Here is a 23,612-nt window from a genome sequence, read left to right on the forward strand (position 1 = left end):
AAGGAGGGCATGACAACCCACTCCAATATTCTTCCTGGAGAATCCCATGGATAGAGGAGCCTGGTGGGCTACAATCCATGGGGTCGCAAAGAGCTGGACATGACTGAAGTGACTTAGCAAGCACGCATTGGGTTTTTCCTGGTGGCTCAGTAGTAAAGAATCTGCCTGCCAATGCAGGAGACACGGGTTCTATCCCTGAGTCAGGAAGATCCCTTGGAGAAGGAAATGGCAACCTGCTCCAATATTCTTGCCTGGAGAGTCCCATGAACAGAGGAGCCTGGTGGGCCACAGTCCATGGGTCTCAAAAGACTTAGCGACTAAATGACAATAACCAGGAAATTCATAGGAACGTTGGTTTTGAGAAGTGCTGCCTCAGGTCACCCTAAGGCCATCTAAAAGTGGGTGGGAGGGGGCAGTCACAAGACGCTTAAAATGCTGCGAGCCTCGGCAAGCTTGAGGGAGACCAGACTGGTCCAACAGGAACTGGATTTTCTCTGGAAGTTCCTGGTAGCTCCCAAGTCACCCAGAGTGGTTCAGAGACAATGCTGTTTCCTGGTTGTGCCACTGGTGCGAGGCCCTGCGGGGGACCCGCCCCTGGTGCGGGTGGAGAGAGCTGTCCTGGGTAGAGCTAGAGGGCTCCCCTCCCCCCAGAACGTGGAGAGAGCTTGGTCCCTGTCCGCTTAGTCTGGTCCGCGTTCTCTCTGTGGGTGGTTAGGGTGACTCTGGCCTCCTTCTGAATTGAGCTGTCCAACAAGCAGGAGAAAGGCTCTCTGATCATCTCAGAGAGGTTAAAAGCTCTGGCGGATTAGGGACACAGCTGGGATGCGGGGAGGAAAGAGAGGGTGGGATGCATGGAGAGAGTCACATGGACACATGCATTGCCATGTACAATGGATTGTTATTGTTTAGTCGCTCAGTCATGTCCGACTCTTTGCGGCCCCATGGACTGCAGCACGCCTGGCTTCCCCGTCCTTCACCATCTCCTGGAGCTTGCCCAGATTCATGTCCATTGAGTTGGTGATACCATCCAAAATGGATAGCCAATGGGAATTTGCTGTGTGACTCAGGGAACTCATACCCGGGGCCTGGAGGAGTGGGATGGGGTAGGAGATGGGAGGGATGTTCAAGTGGGAGGGAACATAGGTAACCCTATGGCTGATTCATGTTGATGTTTGGTAGAAACCAACACAATATTGTAAAGCAACTATCCTTCAATTAAAAAATAAATAAATAAAAGCTTTGGTGGAACAGAAGGTCCAGATCCAGGGGTTCTGAAAGCTTTGCCCACACTGTGTGGTCAGCCGTTCCAGGTCAGTGACTCCTGCCCTCTGCCCAAGGGGTATGTGACACAGACACCAGACCCAGCCCAGAAAAACAAGGGCATTGTGTTTTATTAATATGACCGCTCTCCTGAGGAGTTTCAAGGCACAAAACCCAGGCTAGAATCAAGTTGTTTTCCTCTATCTTCCCTGGGACTGGTCTTCCCACAGCATGAGACAAAAGGGACCCAATCTGCAGGCCGCTTATAGCATGAGGTTTGTAAATACTGTAAAATCAAACACTACTTTTGGCTTTTATTTACTGTAACTTGTTCACATCGCTCAGCACTGGAACTTTTATCAGGGCTCCTTGGCCTTTGTTCTTTGGTCCTGCCGTGTCTTCTCTGCCCGGTCCCTCCTGCCCACCAGCCTCGGGTCCCTCCTGCCTGCGCCCTGTCTGCCCCCTGACCCATCACTCCAGTGTCTTCCTCCACCCCTCCAGCCTCTCACGCTGCTCCGGGATCTTTTGAAATGTCTCCACTCCCTCCTCCCTCCCCGCACTTTCATTTCCTAAGGCCGGCTTCCTCACTCTCACTCCCGCCCACCCCCCCCCACCTCTCAGGGCTATTTTTCTCTTCCCTCCCAAGATCCACCACAGAGTTTTTTCATTTCCCCCTTTTCTTTAAAGGCGACAGGAGAACGAGAGATTTCAGAGTCCAAGACAGCCTGCGTTAACATGGACAGTTGACTTTCTGAGTCAGAAACGCTTCTTCAGTGCCTTGGGTGGAGGCTGCCTGGTCCCTCCTCAGAGCAGGACGGGTGGGACGAGGACAGAGCCCCAGGTCCGTCCCTCCTCGCCTCCCAGCCCCATGTTCCCTCACCATCCCTTCCGCCCCAGCCCTTTCCTTCATGTCTCAGGACCCCCGCCACCAACACACACACTGGCCCCCTAGGTGCCCGGGGCAGACAGGTTTGTTCCTGCCTAAGACCCTGGGCGTCCTCCTCCAGCGTCCCTCCCTGCCCCCCAGCCAGCCTGCTCTGTGCTTCACGCCCCTAGGTGAGCCCTGGGAGACAGGAGTCTATTTTGAGGTGAAGGAGAGACAGCAGCAGTGGGGTTCCTTCTCAGGTGCAGCTCGTGGGCTTGGGAGGTGCCAGCAGCGGGCCCACAGTCGGAGGAGCAGGAAGCTCTCTTAAAGCCCCCCGCCACCCAGGGTCACGGCCAATCGGTCCATGAGGCGCTAAACAACATTCTTGAGGGATGGGCGTCTCTCTGTGCCGCTGGGCAAAGCGTCTTCAAAATACAGAAAACCAAGAGGGGAAAGAAACAGAGCCCTGAAGAGACACCCTGGGAACCACGAAACAGTAGTTCTAAAGTCCACCATCTTCAGCTGGGCCTTCTCCAAGCGCCTTACAGAGGCTAAGACGCTGCTTTCTTGGTTGCAGGGGGAAATGGAGGTTACACCCAAGAAAGCCAGTGAGGGATTTGTGAGAAACCCCACCGTTTCCCAACAGTGCTTGGCTCTCAGTGTCTCCGCTTCTTTACGTCAGCCACAGGCGAGAGGATTAGCTGAGGAATGTTCGCTTGAGGGAGCATTGGCCAGGGGGGCCAGCCTTGCCCAGGCTCCGGGACCCCCTGCTGCTCCAGCCCTCCCCTTGCACCCCTTCTGTGCGCCCAGCTCAGATCTGTGCCTTCATCCTCCACCCAGCAGTGCCCACCCTGGCGGGAGAGGAGGTCAGGGGCCCACACACCCACCCTAGGGCGGGGGAGAAGCAGGACATTCAGATAAACTAGAACAAGCCCCGCCAAGCCCAGCCCCGCCCTGCTGTTCCGTGTCCAGCGCCAGATGCGGACCTGCTTAGCTCCTCTCAGCGAGCATTTCTGAGATGAGGAGGGAGCCATGCTGACTTGAGGACAGGAAGCGTTTGGATTTCTTTTCCCTGCCTCCCGCTTCCCAACACCCCCGCTGCCTTCTTTCCGCACACCAGCTGAGGGGAGTAGAAAAATAACTATGAATATAAATCTCCACCTGAGTTCCTTTCACATCGACTAAGTAAGCAACTAACTTGCCAATAAATTACTATTTAAAAATGTGTGGACACATGGGCATATATATGCGTGTGCATATGAACATATACACACGCATATATATATACATGTATGTGTGTGTAGTTCCAAGCTTTTCTTCCTTGCCCCGTCCCTTGCAGTCAGGCAGCTTCAGACAAAAGCCTCCATCCCCTCCAGAGGGCCTCATCGGATCATGGGTGCCACGTAGTTGGCAGGGAAGAGGCCCAGCTTGTTGTGCAGGCGGCCGGTCCACCAGGAGGGGTTGGAGCTGTCCAGGACCTCAACCACCTCTCCGCAACGGAAGCCCAACTCGTCGTCCTCCAGGGCCTCGAAGTCGTACAGCGCCCGGGCCCATCGCACCCGCTGTTGGGGGAAAACACAGAGAGAGGCCCTGCTGAGCCCGGGCTGGCCAAGCTGGGCTCCGAGTCACCAGCACACACACGGAAGACAATCTGCTGGCCCTGTGGTCCAGACAAAGCTCTCCGTGAGCAGCCTGCCCCAAAGGCTGATGGATGGCTCTCCAGAGAGGTCTCAAACCCTGCTGCCACTGAAAGCAGACCTGGGTGCCTAGCCCTGAGCAACCTCTGAGCCTATCCCCCAAGGCCCCAAGGGGATCCTTGAGAGCTGCTCTTCCCTACATCAATAGCCGGTCTTCTTTATTTTCTTCAAGTGACAAACAGCACAGCGTGCCCAGACTAACAGCCCTTGGTGCCAGCACAACCTCATCGGTGATAAAGGCAACAGATCTCCCTCTGCTAGAATGGCAGCCAGGAAATATGAGAACCGGGCAAGGCCCGACAGCCAAACTGAGAACAGCAGGCTGGATGATGCCAGCTGGGATTAGCTCTGCCGGGGAACTCTCGCCCCACCATCACTGGCTGGGTTCCCTCCACCTCTGTGTGAACTCCGTGCTGTGTGAGGCCTCTTCTGGAGGACCAACTGTCTCTCTGCTTGGCCCCTCGGTCTCCTCCACTGAGCCCAGAGAGGGCTGTTCACATACCCCAGCCACTTGGAGTTGCACTGGGTCAGTGTGTCTCCGGTGCATGAGGGCGGCATTCATTTCGGTGCTCATGCCCAGGCCACAGGGCCCATCGTTTATGTCCAGGCTGGCTCCACGGCGTTCCTAGAAACAGACGTGACGGACAGCCATCACCACACCGCTGGAAGCATCCCTCATGGGCTCCCCCAGCGCCTTGCTCTGATGCCATGGACACAGCCAGAGCTCCAAGAATACTTACTACAGAGGACAATAAACCCCAGATAAGGGAGAGAGGGTATAGGGTGACAAACAGACCTTAAGTTGTGAATATGATGCCAGATTTCACTCATTCAACCAAGGAATATTTATCAGGCACCTACCATGTGTCTAGGACTGTCTTAAGCATGGGGATGTGTATCTGGAAAGAGAAGGCCCCTGTCTTCAGAGAACATCAGTTCAGAGGGGGAACCGTATGCATTTCTGTGATGAGTGAGCAGAGAGAACTGTCTGAGTTGGCCTGGTGATCAAGGAAGGCTTCTTAGAGCAGGTGATGCTTGAACTCCGGTTTAAAGAGTAGAATTGACTAGGAAACGGCATTTCAGGCAGAAGGGACAGCAAATAGACTCAAAAGCATGAGAGAAAATGCAGTGAACCGTTCTGATAACTAGAGGAAGTACAACGATGCAGGGATATGTGTTTGCATGGGGAGGGAGCAGGGGAGGAGGCTGGAGAGGCAGATCGGGGCAGCTCACGAAGGACTTTCTGTGCCCTGCTAAGCAATTTAGGGATGTTGTTATCTGGCTACATTGTCCATCTCAGTGAGCCACCTAAAATCCCATCTGGAACAAGGCGGGGGATAAATAAATAAATAAGCAAGGCTCCATTTCTGGCCTTAATCCAGTTTTTCCTGTAGATCTCTACAGCCAGATGGGTTAAGGGGCACAAAAAGGTATGGAATTGTGCTGATAGGAAAAATGAAGTCATTGTTCACGGAGTCCTCAGGTGTGTGTGTGTGTGTGTGTGTATGTACGTGATTTTGAGTGTAGGTGTATGTGTATATGTGTGTGTATGTGTGTTTGTATGTGTGTATGGATGTGTGCATGTGTATATGTGTTTATATGTATACACACGTGTGTATGTACATGTGTATGTGTGTGTAGATGTGTGTTTGTATGTATATATGTGTGTGTATGGATGTGTGCACGTGTATAGGTATATGTATGTGTGTATGTATGTGTATGAGTGTATGTGCATGTGTATATGTGTGTGAATGTGTGCATGTGTGTATATGTGTGTTTGTGTATGTGTGTGTATATGTGGTTAAGCAGGGACTCATTTAATTCACAGAGACGTCTTTGCCAAAAGCAGTTTCCATGTTTCTGCCCTCTGAGGACCCAGGATCTTTTCTCTGGGCTCAGTGAGACCAGATGGGACCAGGGTTGGACCGGGACATTCCTCCCCTGACAGACGGTCCTGGGGCCACAACTGGCCCCCAACATTTATTTGTTTCAGTTGTCTCCGGCACTGTGGGGTTTTTCACATGATGAGTGGCAGTGGGGACAAGGCTGCTGAAGCCTGGGGGGAGAGCAGGTCCTCCTCACTCCCTGTGCCCACTTTATCCTTCCCAGGTACCTGATTAAAATGATGCTGTGGCATGTACCGCTGCTGCGCCGGCAGTGGGGCCGGGGGATACTGCGAAGGAGGGAGCAGGGGGTGATCCGACGGCTTCCTGTTCATCGAAGGCCGGATTTCTTCTCCCACAGCCCCGCTCAGGGGATGGCCTCCCTGGGACCGCCGGTCCAGGCTGTTGCCCCGCTGACCCTGGGAGAGAACAGAGATGACACAGATCCATCCTCCTCCCACCTCTCCTGGCCCGACCCAGCCCTTCCAGCAACTGTTCCGAGACTTAGCTCCTGACAGCTCCAAAGCTGATGGGGGTGGGAGCAGCTTAGAGAAAATCAATGGTTCAGATCATCATGTTTTCACAGTGGCTTGTGCATTCTCAGATTCTCCTGCTTTGGGAGTTTGGGTCTCTGGTTCATTCACTTTCCACCTGGTACCCATCTCGTCCCTTCCTCGTGGGCTTGTTTTTCTGTGTAATCAAGCTTAAATATTCCATTTTACTGACACAATGCCACCCCTCCTTATCGCATGTTGCCACACCGCTGGACATCCTATCCTCCTGATAAGCTCTGCTATTGACTTTGCATGATTTTGAACTGTCATTTATAGCCTGGTGATAAAGACCCAAACAGCAACGCTCTCACAGCACCATGGAAACCAGGCCTGCTGCTGGGCATGTAGGGAAAAACAAGACCTTTCTCCTGAATGCTACCACAACCTCATGACTCAGAGACACTTTCTTGTTATTTTTATTTAACAAACAATTACACAGAGCCCTGGGCTTAGCATATGCCAGGCACTGTTCTAAGCACTTGGCAAAATGAACTCATTAAATCCAGTTTAGTGCAGTTTTATGTTTCCTCTCTCATCTCTGCGTGCACATCTTAGTAAATGAGTATCTCTGTCCATTTCCTGGTTGAAAGAATTCACAAGGTCCGTATTAACCTTTGTTTTCCTTTTTGAACTTTTGTGTACATTTGGGAACACCCTTTTCTCTTTTGATTGTAACTTCTCAGGCTTAAAGTCAACCTGTTACTTGAAAGGGATGGTTTTCTTTACTTCTCCAAAGCACATGTTGCTTTGAAAAGTCTCAATGCCTTTTCAGATAACCTGTCTGTGGGATTTCAACTTTTCCACTCAGTGCTGGTTCCTATAATACCCGTCTCCTATAACCATGATATTTCCTTTGAAATATATTTTATAGATTGCGTGTATGTGTGAATTTACTTTTGGAATCAAATTAACATTTCCTTAGTGCCATCTGGGGACCAGAGTCTGTGGTGAGTGCTATGATTATATCTCACTTATCCTCACCACAGTTCAATGAAGAAGGCATTATATTCTCTCCATTCTACAGATGAGAAAAACTGATGCTCAGAAAGTTTTCTTCACTTGACTGGGTAATCAGGATAGTTAGCAATGAAATCAGTTTTTAAAGCCAGGTCCGTTGGAGATGCATTTTTTAAAAGATTTTTTGATGCGGGACCATTTTTAACATCTTTGTTGAATTTATTGCAACATTGCTTCTTTTTATGTTTTGACTTTTTGGCCCCAAGGCACGTGAGATCTTAGTTCCCTGCCCAGGGATAGAACCCACACCTCCTGCACTAGAAGGTGAATTCTTAACCACTGGACTGCCACGGAAGTCCCTGGAAGTATTTTCTATTAAGACAATACTTCATGTTCCAAACTGTTCCAAGAGCAAGAATTCCACCTCCAGTTTTCTCCTCCAGTGCCCCCTGCTTCTACCCTCCACACCCCCAAATTCTGTCACAAAGCTCTACTTGCTGCATTAGTCCTGGACTCGAGGTTCTAATATCCCCATGTGTAGCCCTACGGCTTCCTCCAAGTTACTTCATCCTTGGGTAGCTCCTGAGCTAGGCTGAAAACTGTGATACGGTAATGTCTGTGAATAATGAAACAACAGTGTCTATAACAAGAGCCCATGTATACTGAGTGCTTGGGGCGTGATTAGGAATGAAGTAAGGGATGGACTATATCGTTCTCTAACCTTCAGAACCATCCTATGAAGTAGCTGTCACTATTATCCCAATTTTGTGGATGAACAAACTGAGAATTAAAGAACTTTTCAAAGTCACATACCTAGAAAGTGTTAAGCTAGGATTTAAACTGAGATCTCTGCTTTTCAGAATATGCAGGGACCTGCCCATCAAATGCATGGTTTTAGGGGTTCACATAGGGACCCAAAGCGCCAAGAATCTCTGGATTGGGGGTGATGGGGGCCAGCAGCATACCTGTTCCTCCCGGGTCCTATCCCTCAGAAAGATCTGCTTCTGTTTGGAGATGGAATTCTTTCTGTAGTAGTCCACCAGCTTGTTGAGGGATGGAAACTTCTCTGTCCACAGGAAGTAATTACCCTTGTTGTCTCTCATGACTTTGAAGTGCTGAACGTCATCCTCATGCCTAAAGAGCAAGACAAATCCAAATCATGTATCACGTGGTGAGCATGTCTCTGCCTCCAGGCCCGACTGCATCCAGGGATGCTGGAGTTCTGTTTGGGCAGGAAGCAGAGGTGTGGGTGGCCGGCCCATCCCTGGGCAGGTGGGCTGGCCTAGTCAAACTCTAGGGGTGATTTCTGGGAGAGGCGGCTTAGGACTCCAGCTGAGCTAGAGGGGATTTTTTTTTTTTTTTGCCACGAGGATTGCAGGATCTTTGTTCCTCTACTGGGGATTGAACCTCAGTCCACTGCAGTGAAAGCACCAAGCCCTAACCACTGGACCACCAGGGAGCTCCTGAGAGGAGGGTTTTGGGGTTTTTTGTTCTTTTTTACATGAGCAGAAAGCAATCTTTCTTCTGATACTGGAATCGCCCTTTTACAAGAAAAAAATATTCCAAGTGCTTTAAAGACTACAAGGTTGAGGACTTTTTTCACAATGTTTATTTGAAGCATGGCAACGCCTGAGACCTTACCAGGCTAAGAACTCTGCCAAGACTCAGAGGGGAGGAGTTTTTCAAGCCCTTCTTGTCTTTCAGTTAACAGAAATAGTCCAAACCAGCTCCTTTAAGTTCAAAAACTACCCTGAGAAATCTGTCACACTTTGTTCTCTACATAGCTGGGATCTCTTGGTTGGTCTTGTTTTGCATAAATAAGGTTACAAAGTAGTTTGAGTTGTTGGGGGAAAAAATGTGCTGAGGCTCAGAGGTGGAGGGGCTTGATCAAGGTCACTGTTAAGGGCAGAGTTGAGGCAAGGACCCTGGTTCTCTAATTCCAGTCTAGTGAGCTGGGACTGTCACACCAAGCACATGTGCTAATTTTTTTCTCATGTTAACTTCTTTTATATCAGCACTTTTGACACCAGCTGAACTCAGAAGCGATAGAGCATGTTTGTACCAGGGGTGGAGAATTCGGATTTTATTCACTGAAAGAGGAGACTGGGCCTTTACTAACAGCCCCAGACATTTTCCACCACTAAGTCATTCTTGTTTGGATGTCAAGTTTTCTTGGTCAAATGGACACACATTTATATCTAAAAATAAACTGATGTTATTGCTATCAATTGCATGACCCAGCAGAAAGGTAAAAAATTTAGACTGTTGGAGAGTAAAGATAATTCTTTCTAAGGGGTGGATTTAGAGGTCTGTGTTCAGAGGGGACAGGCGTTTTGATCTTCCTCCTCATCTTATTTTCAGGGCACTGCTCAGAGCAGGCAAACCTATGCAGTGACCTCTGCCTAACTACCTTGGGGTCATAGCTGACACTTGGCAATCAATCCTTGCTTGCCCTTCCCCTTTTGGCTTCAGTCACTCATATACGCTTTCTTTACTCCAGCACCACACAGCTCGACTCACAGTCATCACTCCCCACATCTGGGTGAGGAGGAGGGAATATTCTTGTGACACGATTATTCATCCACCATCTCTTAGTCAAAGAACTGGGAATGAGGAACATTAACTCTTTCACTCCCATGTACTGACAGGGTGCATGTCAGGACTGTGGTTGGTCATCCGCCAACGGAGAGAGAGGGGCTGGACCACTGTCCTGAGGTCTGAGAAGGGCAGAGAAAAGGGTGTAACTCAGGGCTCCAGAGTCTCAGTCTAGTGTTTCAGACCCTCAACTAATCCTAAGTGATAGATAATTACAATTAGCTTTTAATTATCTGTGCCAGGACAGAAAGCAGATGTATAAATACATTAGTGATTTTGCTTTGGAATATATTAGACTACATTTCTGCAGAAGAGGTAAAACTGATTACCGTAATAATCACCATCACAAGAGCTTGCATAGCCTCAGTGGCAGGGAAGATCATGGCAGACATCAAAGCCGATCGTTTTTTGTAGAATTCAATTTAATCAAGGAATGATAAACCCTAATTCCTCACTGAAAAAGCCAGCCTCAACATGCAAACCAAGGGCACCAAGAGATGCCTTTCAATCTAACAAGTTGCTTGGTGCTGCCTCTAACTGTGGCCCTGAAGAAACAGGTTTGAGTTGTAAGATTTATTAATAGAGAAAAAGTTCATGAATTAAGACCTAACAAGTTTAGAGTTGGTGATACATTAATACTGGCCTGAGCTAAAATTTACCATCATCCAAGCTATAAAAAAGAAAGCTTTAGTTAAGGGAAATTAAGAGTTTGAGTCAGCTTGCAAGGGCAATGCTTAAGAGACCAAGCTATTCTTGAGCCTACTGGGGACAAATGCATACAAATGCTTGACCCATTATTATTATTATTTTTAAATTTATTTCCTTGGTTGCACCAGGCCTTTGTTGCAGCATATGAGATCTTTAGTTGTGGGATGTGGGCTCTAGTTCCCTGATCAGGGAATGAACCTGAGCCCTCTGCCTTGGTGGCATGGAGCCTTAGACCCCGGACCACCAGAGAAGTCCCCTTAAGCCATTTTTTTTAAGTCCTTCCTACTTATTCCTTAAAGTACTTATCTTTAAAGTACCGCACTTTCTAAATAGTGATGTGGCCTCCGTTTATTACCCGAGATTGGATTTAGGAACTTAAAGATGCATGCCTTTCAAGTCACATTGCAGAATCCAGACAGCACCTCCGGTCAGGTAACTTGCCAGTGAGGTTTCACCGCACAGGTTGTCGCACCGCTCCCTGTGCTGCTATTGCCATCCTTGCACTTTCACATGTGGTCACCAAGTCTGATGTGTGACTCGCCATCTCCAGCACGCTGACCACACGCCGTCTGTTCAGACTTGGGGCTTCTCTGTGTGGGGCTATGTCATGTTAAACTGAGTCATTTCCTCCCGAGGGGTGGGGTGCCGCACACTGGCGAGACTTTGCTGTCAGAGTGCCCCCATCCCAGGCCTCCTGGGCTCTGCTCTGTCCCTGTCAGTTTCACAGCATTACAGAGGGTGGAAGTAGGCTTTCTTTCTGTGCAGCCACCTACGACTACGGATGTGTCCTATGGCGGTGCCTGGGGGTTTTGATTTTTCTCTGCCCTTCTTCAGACATGCATTGGTAGTAACAGAAAATGCTAAGATTGCAACCCTGGACTTCCCTGGTGGTAGAGTAGATAAGAATCCACCTGCTAACATAGGGCACATGAGTTTGATCCCTTGTCTGGGAAGACTCCACATGCTGCAGAGCAACTGAGCCCGTGAGCCACGGCTCCTGAGCCCAGCACCTAGAGCCTGCGCTCCACAAGAGAAGCCCCTGCAACGCATCGCGAAGAAGAGGAGCCCCTGCTCACTGTAGCTAGAGAAAGCCCGAGTGCAGCAACGGAGACCCAGCCCAAACAAAAATAATTAATAAAAAAAAAAAAAAAGATTGCAACTCCAAGATGGATGTGGACCTCTGGAAATTCTCTGTTCCTTCTCCCTTCCCATTCCCCTTCCACAGACACTCACCCAGCACCTGTTGGGTTTACATGGTGCTGTGAAACACACAGAGGTGAGGTTGATAAAAATCCTGTCTTTCCAGAAGCACCGGGGCTGGAAGGGGAGGCAGGTGAATGTATTGATACGTTGTGCCCGGGCCCCTTGCCACCATGCTCCTGAGGGATAGGTCATGTTTAAGAGGTCACCTTGTCGTTTTAGTGCTTTAGTAGGTCAGGGCGGAGTCAGGATTGGCCAGTACCTGACGGATATGGAGAAGTCCCCGGGGGAGCTCTGGCTGGCCCGGATGATGAAGCAACCAAGCTCCTTGCCCATCAGCAAGCTCTCTGCCTGGTGTCGTGAGAGGCCTTCGTGAAACCACCTATCAGGTGAGATAAAAACAGAGGATCTTGGTGAGATGCCAGACTGATGGGGTTTGGGAATAGGGAGGGAAGGAAGTCAGGGAGAGGTGACCCACAGGGAGAAGGGTTGAGGAGAGACCCCAAGAGGGGCCAGGCGCTTTTGAGACCAAACAAACGCTCTAGCAGTTTCCAGGCGAGGCAAGTGAGTGAGTGTCCCCTTGAGGTACCTCCTGCCCTGTCCCCCCAGGAGAAGTCTCTCTCCTGCCTGCTTGGAAATCCTGAGTCATGGAAATGTGCCACTGCACAAAACGGGAGAGCGTGGGAGGGACTCACTGCAGCAGTGGCCACCTGCCAGTGGCTGTGAGAGGGACATCTCCAGAAAGGGACTGCAGGAGCAGAGGGTGCATTGGGAGGACAGGGACCCCTTCACGCTGGGATGGGCAGGGCCCTTGGGTGCTGGCTTCAGGCTGAGACCTTGGTGGCTGGGAAGAAGGGTCATAACCAAGGGTCTCTGGGTGGCGTGGGGCAGGAGTGGCTGTGCCTTGTCCCTGGCAGACGCTGTGGGGCACCCAGGGAGGTCCCCATGCATGCTTGGAAGTGAGCGAGGCTGGCGGTAGCCAGAGAGAGGCTTCTACCCGGCCAGCTCCCGGGCCCTCTCTAAGAAACCCTGCTGGAAAATAACCTTTGCTGTGGAAAGAAGGAACTGAGGAGAAACTGCTCTTTCAGGTTAGCAGTCAGGGTGGCAGCCTTTGGAAGTGTTGCTACAGGCGGTGCAGTGAATGTGAAAAAGGCTGAGCACTTGCACGCAGGCAAGACAAACAGTGGCTCCAGCCGCAGGGCAGGAGGCCAGGAACCTCTCTCACCCTCGCGGAGCAGAGCAAGTGTTCGCAGTTCTTCGGTAGCCAAGGGTGGGGTGGGGGCGGTGTCCCTTTGCTGCAGCATGGCTACCTAATCACTGCCCCCGCAAGGCGAGCATGCGTGTCCCTTTAAGGTGAGCATCCAACAGGTCTCTGTGAGCCCTTCCCTTGTGCCCTTTGGAACTTAGGAACTGAACCAACAGAGGTGGTGGGAGGATTATCCTTTTTCCAGACCTGGGACTGCAGCAGAAGGTTGGTCAGGATCTGAGGGGCCAGAAACAGGGTTTCTGACTGTCATCTGCCTGGAGATCCTGCCGGAGTAGGTGCCATACGAACCTATGGGACTGACGAGTGGCCACCACAGCAATATAATGGGGAGGGGAAAAGAATGGGACCCCCCTCCACAGCAGCCTTCCTCAGAGGAAGTCTCTTGAAAGAGGGAGCAACCAGAGAGGGAACTGTTTAGAAAATACACCCTTGTCCTCTATCTGGGTTTGTTGAAGTCACTTGAAAGAAGTGACTTCTTTCAAGACTTACAAAAATGTCCACACGCTACTTGTGAAATGAGTGCCAGAGTTTCATATTACACATCGGTTCCAAAGCTATTCATTGACTGAACAGCTTTTATTAAACATGTACTGTGTGCCGGGCCCTCTTCTGAGGCTGTAGTGAACGTAGTGGTGAGCAGAACAGACAAGCACCCTCATGGAACTCACATTCTAGTGGGGCAGACATATCATAAACAATGAAGTAATTAGAATATGGAGTCAGCTGATGTGATGCTATGGGGAAAATGAACACAGAGCAGAGGTGGGGAGGGGGCAGTCACTTAAAATGTGGTGGTGGGGAGGGCGGCGTTCTAACCCCAAAGGAGATGGGGGAGGGGAGGAGGAAACAGCAAAGGAGACGGGGAAGGAGAAGCCAGGGAGGTGGGAGGAGATCCAGGAGGAAGAATGTCCCTGAAGCCCAGTGAAGAATGTGACGGTGCTGAGATGATGGCCGACAGTTGACCACTGGGACCCGCAGTTCACTGGGACCTTGATAAAAAGGTTTCCAAGGAGTCATGGGGCTTCCAGGGAGAACAGGAGGAGAGGAATTAGAGACGGCGAATATAATGATTCTTTGGAAGAAGTGGAGTTGTAGCGGGAAGGGGATTTGGGATTAAGGGTTTTGTTGTCTGGTTTCATGTTTGGTTTTTTTGGTAAGCCGGGGAAAATCGCAGGATCTTTGTTTGCCGCCGGGTATGAGCCAGCAGAGAGGCAGGAAAGCTGATGTGGGAGAGAGGGGAGGACTTCTGCTCGAAGCACAGACGGTTCTTTCCAAACAACTGCAGGAAAGGCAGTGTCTGAGCAGTTGCGGGATGTGGGTGGAGGCAGTGAGTCAGGACGGGTGGCATAGACGGGCTTTTCTGGGGGCCTCCACTGTCCTGGAAGCCAGGCGGTCGGCTGAGAGTGTGTGTGGCCGGGGGTGGGTGGAGGAGCTGCAGGTGTTCCTTGCTCACCTAGAAGGGGACAGGGCAGCCTCAAGGGCCCCCTGGCTGAGGTCGGTGGTCAGTCTGCTGGTTCAGTGGTCAGTGCTGATTCTCTGTGAGTGGTACGTTTGCACCTCACCAGAGTCACCAACACCGCTTTGGTTTTCTAACAAACCTTTGCTCTTCGGCTAGACCCTGACTCTCAGACAAGATTAGATTTCTATCTAACCCTTGTGGTCAATTCTTGAGACGCACATGACCCAATCTCAACTTTTCGTTTCCTCTTTATGGAGGGAATTTCCCCAACCTCTCTCACTGAGTGCGAGCATGGTTTCGGGAAGCTCACGGTTTCAAGAGCTTCATCATGTCATCCTGGAACTGGGATGGAGGGTGGGTTGGGAGATAGGGGAGAAGAGCTCTTGAAGCAGCAGCTGTGGAGGTGGGGTGGCCGACAGCGCCCCCACTGGAATTCTTGGAAACGCCATGGTTACAATCAGAGATGCCTTTGGTTTATAAATTTAAAATAGGCGATACTTGCACATGGTATCAAATTCAAAAGAGAATGCCGTGAAATGCAAATCTCCCTCCCACCCCTGGCCTTCAGCTGCGTGGTTCCCTCTCCAGAGGCGACCGTTTTTGACAGCGTCTGGGCTATGCACGGATAATTTTAGTGGCTACTGAAAAAGTAAGGGGAGTGTGTGTGGGCAGGCCTATCTCCACAGGCTGGAAATACTTACTCAGGAAACTCGATTTCTATAAAATTCTTGGGCACGTATCCTTCTTGGCTCCCAAGCTCCGCCTTGAACCACTCCCCTTGGTTACTTAGGATCTACAGGGAGGAGAAGGAAGGATGAAGTCACTGAGGGGAGGACACCAAGAACCAGGAGAAATGGGCTGCAGGGCAAAGAACCTATGCCCCCCAATCCAAATTCCACCCAATCCAAAAGAACAAAGGCTTTTGAAGTTAGAGGAAAATAAGTCAAAGAAGGCTTCCCAGGTGGTATAGTGGTAAATAATCTGTCTGCCAGTGCAGGAGACATAAGAGACAAGAGATTGATCCCTGGGTCGGGAAGATCCCCTGGAGGAGGAAACGGCAACCCACTCCAGTATTCTTGCCTGGAGAATCCCACAGAGAAGCCTGGCAGGCTACAGTTCACAGGGTCACAAAGAGTCAAACACGACTGATCAACTAAGTGCGTACACACACACACACACACACACACACACACACGCCAAAGAAACCACAGGACCACTGGAGGGGGAGCAGCAGGCTTATCTTTGGAGTTTGGCTTCTCTTGTCCCCAGGCTATTTTTGTACACTTGGGCCACCCCCTCATGTGACTCCACCCTGGTGTGGCCTCCCAAACTCAGTGCTCAGGGGCTTCTCCGAACCCCTCTTCTCCTGTTTTGAAAATTTGTGTCTCAGATCTTAGCACTTTAAGCTCCTTATCTAGGCAGGTGGTTCTCTGCCAGGTAACTGAGAACCTTTTACAATTTTAATTTGTTCTTTTTTACACTAGCGGATTAAAACTTAAACATCAAGTGGGGGCTAGCTTTGAAAACAGTAACTCTTTGTGTTCATATTCCATGTTTGCACAATTTGGACATAACTCAAGATACCCGGAATATCTCTTCTAAATTTGTTTTTAGACAGCGATCATAGGCAAAACCAGAAGTTTTTTCTCATTACTATAAGGTCTTACCTTGACCATGACCCCCAATGTTATCACCTGCCTTGATTACTTATATGACTCTCCAGACTTGGTTCTATGTGGCTTCTGGTCATTTCAGAAAACCTCCTATCATCAAAAGACAAATACTTGACTTCCTCTCTACCCTCCCCTACTGATATTTCTAAAATATGTAGCACAGACTCAAACAATAATTCAAAATGAAGATGGCAGAACAAAAAGATGGGAAGAACCTTGACGATGTCATGGAGCTACTGAATTAGCTGCTTAGGAGTCCTCCAACGCCTGGACTTTGTATGAGAAATTATAAATCTTTGTTATCATTTTTATGACCAACCTAGATAGCATATTGAAAAGCAGAGACATTACTTTGCCAACAAAGGTCCGTCTAGTCAAGGCTATGGTTTTTCCAGTGGTCATGTATGGATGTGAGAGTTGGACTATGAAGAAAGCTGAATGCCAAAGAATTGATGCTTTTGAACTGTGGTGTTGGAGAAGACTCTTGAGAGTCCCTTGGACTGCAAGGAGATCCAACCAGTCCATTCTAAAGGAGATCAGCCCTGGCATTTCCTTGGAAGGAATGATGCTAAAGCTGAAACTCTGGTACTTTGGCCACCTCTTGCGAAGAGTTGACTCATTGGAAAAGACTGATGCTGGGAGGGATTGGGGGCAAGAGGAGAAAGGGACGACAGAGGATGAGATGGCTGGATGGCATCACTGACTCGATGGGCGTGAGTCTGAGTGAACTCCGGGAGTTGGTGATGGACAGGGAGGCCTGGCGTGCTGCGATTCATGGGGTCGCAAAGAGTCGGACACGACTGAGCGACTGACCTGAACTGATCTGAGGCCATTTTAAGTTTGTTTCTCATAGCTGAAAACGTCTTAACTGATGGAAGAGAAATGATAAAGAGGAAAGAAGAAGATGGATAGGAAAGCTTACTCGGAGCAGGGACCACCTGGGTTGCCCAGGTGAGTTACTAGGCAAAGTCTGATGACAAAATAAGTACTTCTGGGGCGTGGGGAAGTGAGGTGCACTCTTGGGACAGAACTCCTCAATCTGGCGGAAGTTTAGATTGTGACCCCAGGAGTAGAGAGAGGGGAAACCAGGGCTACAGGGCCTTGTAGCCCACGTTCAAAAGTCTGGATTTCTATCTTGAAATGTACGGGGAGCCATCAAAGGATTTTCATCAGGGAAACAGCACAGTGAGAATCAGTGTTAAGAAAAGCGTGGGGTATCACAACTTGAAGATGGACTGTGGGGGTGAAGTCAGGGGAGAGAGTGTAGGAAGAGGAGCGTAGCCATCCAGGCATAGACGAAGGAGATCTGGGCTAGGTGGAAGTGAGGACAGATTTCAAAGGAATCAGGAAGCACAAACGGGCAGGATTTCGTGACTGTTCGAGGAGCTGAGGGAGAAGGGGATTCTGGGATGGCTCTGGATTTCTGGCTTGGGAGACTGAGTGGGTGGTGACGCTTTTACCAAAATAGAAAAGACAGGAGGAGGAACAGGTCTGAGGGAAAACTCATGGACCTCAGATCGCCTGCGGGTGAATCAAGTTGCCCCTGGGACCCTCAGAGAAGGAAAGCTCAGGGAGCACTGGAGATGTGTGTCTGGGTTCAGCAGTGAGGTGAGGGCTGGAGCTGGATTTCAGAGTCATCCAAAAAAGTGGGTGGACTTGAAGCCTCTGGTTTCTGCCTCCCAGAGACGAGAAGAGAATTGAAGAGAGCAATGGAATTGAGAAGCAGTGATGACCTAGTTCTAATACCACTCCTGAGTTTGGAAGGAGAAGCCCTTGGTCCTTGGGTCCTTGGTTCCCTAGATGTCTGACCTCAGGCGAGTCAATTATCATCTGCAAAATGGGGGCAATAATAACTGGCAGCCCCTTCACGGAGCTGATGCAAGGATCAAATGCTCCCTCATCCTTGGACGTCCTCCAGAGAGTACAGGCTGTGTTTTTAAATATAATTCTGTCCAACGTGATATTCTTATGAAGGAGAACTCCAGGTCTGAAGGACATGGAGGGTTGATAAGTTCTTTAAAGTGTTCTATGTGTATGTTTTGAATGTGATCATTTGTTCTGAAGAAATAAAAGTGTGTCCCATATTTGAGTTCTAGAATTGCTGAGAAAAGGAAACTTTATAGTTTCTAACATCAAATGTGACTGTTGGTATCGCTAAGGACGTGCGGGTATGTGTGTGCCGAGGAGGGTGGCGGGGGTAGGGGAGCAGGAAATCTAGGTCAAAAGAAGAACTAGGAAACTCGGCACCAGGGCATCGTCATCACATAAAAAACACAAGGGCATTTTACTCTGTGCCATTTCCCCCAAATTTCAAGGCTCTGGAATTCCTTTCTCCCATCACATGGGAAGACACGTGGGTTGGGGAGCAAATGTCAAATACCAAGGTGAGCAGGGATGAAGTAAAAGAGACCATTTGGAAATGGGCTCATCGCAGTAGGAATTACATTTTGCACTTAGCTCTCTGACCCAAAACTGGCTGTAATTTTAGTAATCGTGGCTCATACTCATTTACACCCTGTAGCCACCGAAAGATTATCCCACAATGCCATCCATTTTCCTCACCACGTGATACTTGGTCTGCCTGACATTGTGTTCCCAAAGAGGCAAATTTATAGGCTTTTTATGATGTATAAAAGGCAAGGGTTTAAAAAAAATCTCATTTTCAGCAAAGAAGAGTCTTTGGGGGGTGGTGGTGGTGGTTTCCTCCCGCCGTTGTTGGCAGGGCTGGTACTTCCTGTCCCTCTCATCTCTCCATCTCCTCCGTTTGTCTATCTCTTGTCCCCATCGTGCAAACCTGCGCAAGGAGTTCAGCCTAAACCCATGAGGTTTTACCCTCAACTTCGCTGTAACTTAACTCTTACAGTGTTGCCTCCCGGAATCATTTTCTGGGTTACGTGGCCTGAGAATAAGTTAGACGTGGGAAGAGGACAAAATGTACGGCTGGAAGAATTTCAAAATTGGATGAAATTATAGCTCTTAAAGGCATAGCAGAAATCAGAAGTGTTGAAGAAGTTAATTATGTAGGACTAACTCTGGGGGCTCTTTGGTCGCTGTTTTAGGGGGAAGAAATGGGGTCGTGTTAGATGAATTGCAGAAGCACATAGAGATGGCCTGGCTCAAGAGACATTTTTTAATAATGACCGGCAGGTTCGAGTGGGAAGTGTAACCGGGTGCTGTGTGCAGCTGCAGGTGGAGAGGTCGTGATACGCACATGAAACATTCAACCCCTGACTTTTGGAATGTTTCTCTTACAGGAGAAGTGGGATCCAGTCATGTGGCTAGAGTTCCATGTCTGCCATCTTGTTTACCATTCTGGGATCAGCATCTAGTGAGCAACTGCTGTTTGCACTTGGGTGCTGGGAATACAGAGATGAATAAGCTGGGGCCTACACCCTGGGGACCTCACAGACTGCAGCAGGCAGCTGGTGATGAGCAAATCAGACAGTTTTTGTATCTTCTAATGAAAAAGTCTGTTTAGTGTTTTAGAACTAAAGGCATAACATGAAAGAGCACTCAGGAGTGCATTGCTGGGGTAGTCAAGAACTGGCCTTGAAAACAATTTCTAAAAAACCCCCAAGAAACAGAACACCAATTTCTAGGCTCCGGGGGCTTGCTACCCATATCTGGAGGAGACAGTTGTACTCAGAGGCCCACAGGCGGGCCCACTGACCACCATGATACAGACCTTCCATGAGACTCAGCCAATAAGCCCCGTCCCTTTTCCTCTTTACCACTATGGCTGCAATGGATAGAATTTGAAAGGAAGGAAGGGTTTGGCTTTCTGATAGAATTCTAAATGAGTGTGCAGAAACACAGTGTAACAACTCAAGAAATATGTACTGAGCCCCCATCTGGGGCCGTGACTTGTGTCAGGTGCTGGGAAGACACAAAGATGAAGCTGGCAAGACTCTGCTCTCAGACCAGCGGTGGGATGACCCACTCATTCATTCGTTCATTGACTCTTCCTCACCTTTCTGCAGGCCCAGCCTCCACCCCCGCAGAGCTCTGGGGAGTGAAGCAGCCACTGTGAGACCAGACAATCAGGATGGCATGGGGGGAGAGCAGCAGAGGTGGTGCTTCCGTGCAGAGAGCGGAGCTCGCCTGCTTGTAAATAGGGTGTGAATGCCTTGAGCAGAGTGTGTGAAATGCCATGGAGGAGCTGAAGAGGGCATAACGAGTTTACTGGGGTAGTGGGGGGTGGGGAGGATTCATGAGGGTTCCCCGGCAGAGGTGGTCAAAGGCATGTGTGCAGAAGAAGGACATTCAGAGTACAGGGAGAGCCTGAAAAAGGACAGTGTGCATATTGCAGTGTGACTTGGGCCATTTCCTACACAAAGATGTGTGTGTGTGTGTGTGTGTATACATGTTCTTGCACTTGAGCATGATGAGGTTGGGTGGTAGGTTGAGCTCAGATGGCTTAGATTTCCATCCACTGGTCACAGGGAACCACTGAACACTTCTGAGGAAGGAAGTAATATGATCTAATTTATCTTCTAGAAAGATCCCTCTGGGTCTAGTTTTTAAAATAAAGGAGGAAGAGAGAGGAGAGAATGGGGTCAGTCAAGGGGATGTGGCAATAGTCTGAACAGTCAAGGGCAGAATGGGTGATATTGACAATATGGGGATCATTTATGGATCATCCGGTTTCCTTTTAACTGGTACCAGGCTCCTCTCCGGTGAAGATGTGGGTTGCTTGGGAGACAGGATAAAAGGGAAATATTCAGAGTGAAGTACAGTGTTTCTGGGTGGGACAGGGCTCCTTTCAGATGCAAGGAGGGACAGTTAGCAGTTTCAAGTCCTATAGGTGTTTAGCAGGACATTCTACACTCAGGAGGTCACTGGTGGACTTTAACGAAGTGTTGGGAGTAAGAGTCAGATTCCAGAGGGTCTAGTGGAGTGAACGGGAAGTGAGGAAGTGGAGACAGCCAGCACAGAGAACTTTTCCCAGTGTGGCCATGAAGGAGAGGAAAGAAATTAGAAGCTGAAGCAGAGTTGAGGAAAGATTTTTGCTCTTTGTTTTTCCTTTTCTGGAGAATAGAGAAAACTTAAGCCAGATGATTTGGTTTGAAATGGGAGGTGAGGATGGGACTTGCCCCCACACCCACCTCCCAGGGGCCTCTTTTGGGTGAGAACACTGCAGAGTGGTTGATAACCGCATGGTGACAGTACCCAACAGGGAAGGGAGGGACTTCTCACCTTGTCCCAGACCCCTCAGTGACCTTGGTAAGGTCCTGAAGAAGTGAGGGTCACTTTTTCCTGGGTCAGGAGCCCAAGCAGTATTTTGACCTTGAGAAGCTCCAGCATTGAAGGCGTGCTCTTGGGAGCCACATTGCCAGATCTTGCACAGTGAGGGCAGTTATATAAACACTCGGAGTGGGGAATGCATGGACGCTAAGTCGCTTTAGTCGTGTCTGACTCTTTGCGACCCCATTGACTGCAGCCCGCCAGGCTCCTCTGTCCAGGGGATTCTCCAGGCAAGAATACTGGAGTGGGTTGCCATGCCCTCCTCCAGTGGATCTTCCTGACCTAGGGATTGAACCTGCCTCTCTTACGTCTCCTACATTGGCAAGCAGGTTCTTTACCACTAGCACCACCTGGGAAGAGGGCAGGAAGGGGATTGTTCAAATTCCACCTGGTTTGTGCCCTGCGGACACTTTCCGATTCCCCTGCTCACGTGTGACAAGGCTATTTCCATAGTAAGCTTTTATCTTAATGGAGAGACAACAGTGGCTACATGGACTGCTGAGGATTGGGGATCAGGCTATCCGAGGTGTTCAGAGGCCACGGTGCATGGGTGCCACAGACTCTCCCATCACTTCTTTAAGGGCTTGTGCTATTTGGCACTCTGAGATGCAGAGTCCATGCAAGTGTGGCGCATGGAATGTGGAAGAAGTCCAAGGCCTCTTCAGCTCAGCAAACCGCCACTACAAGTCAAGTGCGGGTGGAAGACAAGCTTTGAGAAACCCCAGAGTGGCCAGGTGTGAGTGGCCTTCACTGACCTGAGTTTCCTCCAGCAGCCTTTCCAGGCGTCCCCACCCACACCTTCCTCCTGTTCCAGCCGTGCTGAGCCTCCTAATGCTGACCAGACTCTGCCTGAGCTTGACCATCTCTGAACTTTCACCAAAAGCCTGACTCACCTTTACTGCTTTCCCTGACAACTGACGTTGCCACCCCTTCCTACAACCCCATCTTTCAAGGTGGGATCCTTGTCCCATACCTGTGCTCCTGAGCACTTAGATAAAACATCTATGAGAAGCCCTGCACACGGATGTATTTCCCACTCCAGACCACAAGCATCTCAGGACAGGGATTGTGGCTTATACAATCAGATTTCCTTCACCCCGCCTGGTGGTTAGTGCACGGGTGCTCAGAAGAAACCATTTTGGTTGAGGTGAATTTTGGATTTTGAAAGAACTGTTTGTGTTTCTTGAGAAACAGTTTAAGCAGTTCAACTGTTAGATTAACTTCGCGATTAGACCAGAATAACCTAAACTCTCTCTGGCTCTCCTGGGCCCCATGTCACCTACCTTCAGAACATCGCCAGCGTGGAAGCCCAGTTCATCTTCTCCCGAGGCCATGAAATCGAACTTGGCAATGGCTTCCATGTTGTAACGTGAAGCTGGAAGAGAAATAATGTGGTCATTGTGTTTTCTGCCAGGAGGGCAGTCCTAGCGGTTGGTAGTGGAGGATCCAATGTCTCCAGGCTGGAGAGGGAGGTGCAGGCACACAGGAAGGGTTTTTGTTTTCAGAAAGAGCTGCCTGAGCCCCTAGGATCCGTTTTCCGACATCGTTCTCTGAATCTCCAGATGCCAGGAACAGGAAATGAAGGCCAGTGACCGCCTTCCCCCTCTCCTTTCATCCCCATTTGCAGTCCTGGCCTGTGATCATTTCTGGGGCATCTCTGTTTCCGGTTGATAAGGACAGAAGACTCACTATCATCGCTACCTTGGGGCCTGAGGGGCTGGAAGGACTGCTCTGTAAACACTGTCCCTCGGCAGCTATATTTAACCAGCCGGTGTTAATTAGACAGATGCCATTTTCTCTTTTACATCTGAATCATTTAAGAGAATTAGACAGCTTTGGTCAGTGGGGAACTTAGCCATCTTCTACATGGTTTGAGAGTAGAAAGCATTCTCATTTTAGACCTGGGAGACTCAGATTCCAACTTTTATTATTATTATTATGGAAGCCAACATGGTTTTGGAATTTTTCATTTTCATGCCTCTGAATTGAGTGAAAATATTGGCCCCTCTTAATAATATGTGAGACCTGTATAAAGATAAATAAGTCAACTTACGAATGAAATATAGTTGGGTTTTTTAGGAGACAGTGGGGTGTAATAGAAAGAGAGAAAAGTCCTGGTTTTGTTGATGGACAGCTGTGTGAGCTTGAGCAAGTAAACCTCCTAGAGTCTCAGTTTCCTTGTTTGTAAAAGGGTGATCATAATGTTCAGTGGAGAAGGATGTAAGATGAAATTAAATAATAGACACCAGA

General features: G+C 49.4%; 1 protein-coding gene across 2 annotated transcripts in view; it reads right to left on the reverse strand.

Moving 5' to 3' along the window:
* Positions 1-537: 537 nt before the first annotated feature.
* The window catches only part of GRAP2 (GRB2 related adaptor protein 2), a 68,682-nt gene continuing 45,607 nt past the window's right edge, over positions 538-23,612 (reverse strand). The window contains exons 3-9 of one of the 2 annotated variants that reach the window (XM_070371540.1): positions 22,646-22,737; positions 15,147-15,238; positions 11,982-12,101; positions 8,182-8,350; positions 5,936-6,124; positions 4,325-4,447; positions 538-3,687 (exon numbers count right to left, since the gene is read on the reverse strand). In XM_070371540.1, the coding sequence (XP_070227641.1) occupies positions 3,508-3,687; positions 4,325-4,447; positions 5,936-6,124; positions 8,182-8,350; positions 11,982-12,101; positions 15,147-15,238; positions 22,646-22,723 (951 nt within the window). In that variant the 5' untranslated portion in view covers positions 22,724-22,737 and the 3' untranslated portion in view covers positions 538-3,507. The remainder of the gene's footprint in view (positions 3,688-4,324; positions 4,448-5,935; positions 6,125-8,181; positions 8,351-11,981; positions 12,102-15,146; positions 15,239-22,645; positions 22,738-23,612) is intronic. The other variant, XM_005899455.2, reaches the window with a different exon arrangement.

This window comes from Bos mutus, chromosome 5, assembly GCF_027580195.1.
Source record: "Bos mutus isolate GX-2022 chromosome 5, NWIPB_WYAK_1.1, whole genome shotgun sequence".
NCBI classification, from domain to species: Eukaryota; Metazoa; Chordata; class Mammalia; order Artiodactyla; family Bovidae; genus Bos; species Bos mutus.